This window comes from Helianthus annuus, chromosome 14, assembly GCF_002127325.2.
Source record: "Helianthus annuus cultivar XRQ/B chromosome 14, HanXRQr2.0-SUNRISE, whole genome shotgun sequence".
Lineage (NCBI taxonomy): Eukaryota > Viridiplantae > Streptophyta > Magnoliopsida > Asterales > Asteraceae > Helianthus > Helianthus annuus.
This window is the reverse complement of record NC_035446.2, coordinates 163,839,388-163,840,805: the sequence shown is the minus strand read 5'-3', so window position 1 is coordinate 163,840,805 and position 1,418 is coordinate 163,839,388. Positions and strand designations below refer to the sequence as shown.

At 42.1% G+C, this 1,418-nt stretch overlaps 1 protein-coding gene across 1 annotated transcript; it reads left to right on the top strand.

The window, feature by feature from the left end:
- Nucleotides 1-318: 318 nt before the first annotated feature.
- Nucleotides 319-723, top strand: LOC110907768. The gene has a single exon (XM_022152701.1). It carries the CDS (start codon nucleotides 319-321, stop codon nucleotides 721-723), a length of 405 nt encoding a protein of 134 aa, XP_022008393.1.
- The last annotated feature ends 695 nt before the right edge of the window (nucleotides 724-1,418 follow it).

The window sequence follows — 1,418 nt, the reverse complement described above, 5'->3', positions numbered from 1 at the left end:
CGTGACAGTCTTGTGAAGGTATTCGTTAATTATTAATTGTTACTTATATTTTTGTTGTTTTTGTTGTTTTTATTTTTCTTCATGGGAGGCGATATTTGAGGATGCCGACCGCTACCGACGTTCCATTTTTATACAAGGCCAATCAACGAATACACGAGTCCCGGGATATTGGGTAGTCTTGATTGCACGCATTAGGAATGGACGACATGTACAACTGCTTAGAAAGGGCAACACCATCATGGTGACCACGAGGGTCCATCCCTAATACTACAAGTGGTCACATCTCAAGATTTATGAATTTGGCATACGTACTTTGGCATGGCTAGTGCAAACAATGATATCGCTGTTTTACAACCTTCGGGTCTTTTCGACGATGTGATAGCACAAAATACTTCATTCAATGCAAATGATGTGGAATATAAGTATGTGTATTATCTTGTAAACAGTATTTATCCGGAGTGGGCTACGTTGGTGAAAACCCTTTCGTGTCCAGATGACGGGAAACGATTGTATTACAAGAAAAAACATGAGTCGGCAAGAAAAGATTTCAAACGGGCTTTCGGTGTAACAAAAAAGATATGGTCTATCATTGCCCAACCATCAAGGATAATTGAAAAGAGTAAAATGAGAAACTTCATGTATATGTGCATCATCTTGCATGGTATGATATTGGAGGACTCGGGCAGAGCCTTTTGTGTAAAGAGTTATGATGAAGGTAACTAATCGGCGAACCCACTACTCATCTACGCTCAGAAAGAAGTTATCCGAGCGAGGATACGTGACAGAGACACACACCTTAACCTTCGAGTTGATTTGACCGAGCACCTATGGTTTAATCGTGAATAGGGAGGAGATGACGAGTGAAGATTTAGTTTCTAGTTCAAATTTTAAGTATTTTGTTTTTTAGGTTTATATTTTTTTAAATGACATTGTACAGCAGGAGGAAGGTCGGCCCCACCCTGAAACAAAGGTGCAAATACATAAATAAAGAGATTGGTTATGGCCTTGATAGGCCTCCTTCCCATCTATCTTGACCGGGAAGAGGGGGAGGCTCTTGCGGAAGCCCTGCCCCCTTCTCTATTCTATTTTGAGGATTTGGCTTTCTGGACTTGTAAAAGACGGCTAGGAACAAAAATAGGGTTTGTAGTCTCTGCCGTTGCAGGTCCTTCTCCTTCCGCTGAGATTGCCCTCTTTTTTGTTTTGTTTGTTCACTGCGACACAAAATCATGAAGAAGCTGGAATAACTCAGAAAGAGAGTGGCACCTAGCCGTTGAGAGCGTCTGTTGTCTTTGTAGAGGAACAGTACGATCTTGGACTGGCCCCCTTCGCATGACCTAGAAAGAAAAAGAAGTCTATGCTACTATAAGGCCTCTAAACTCCTCCCTCAGGACACTGTTGCGTTGCCCATGGGGTCAGGT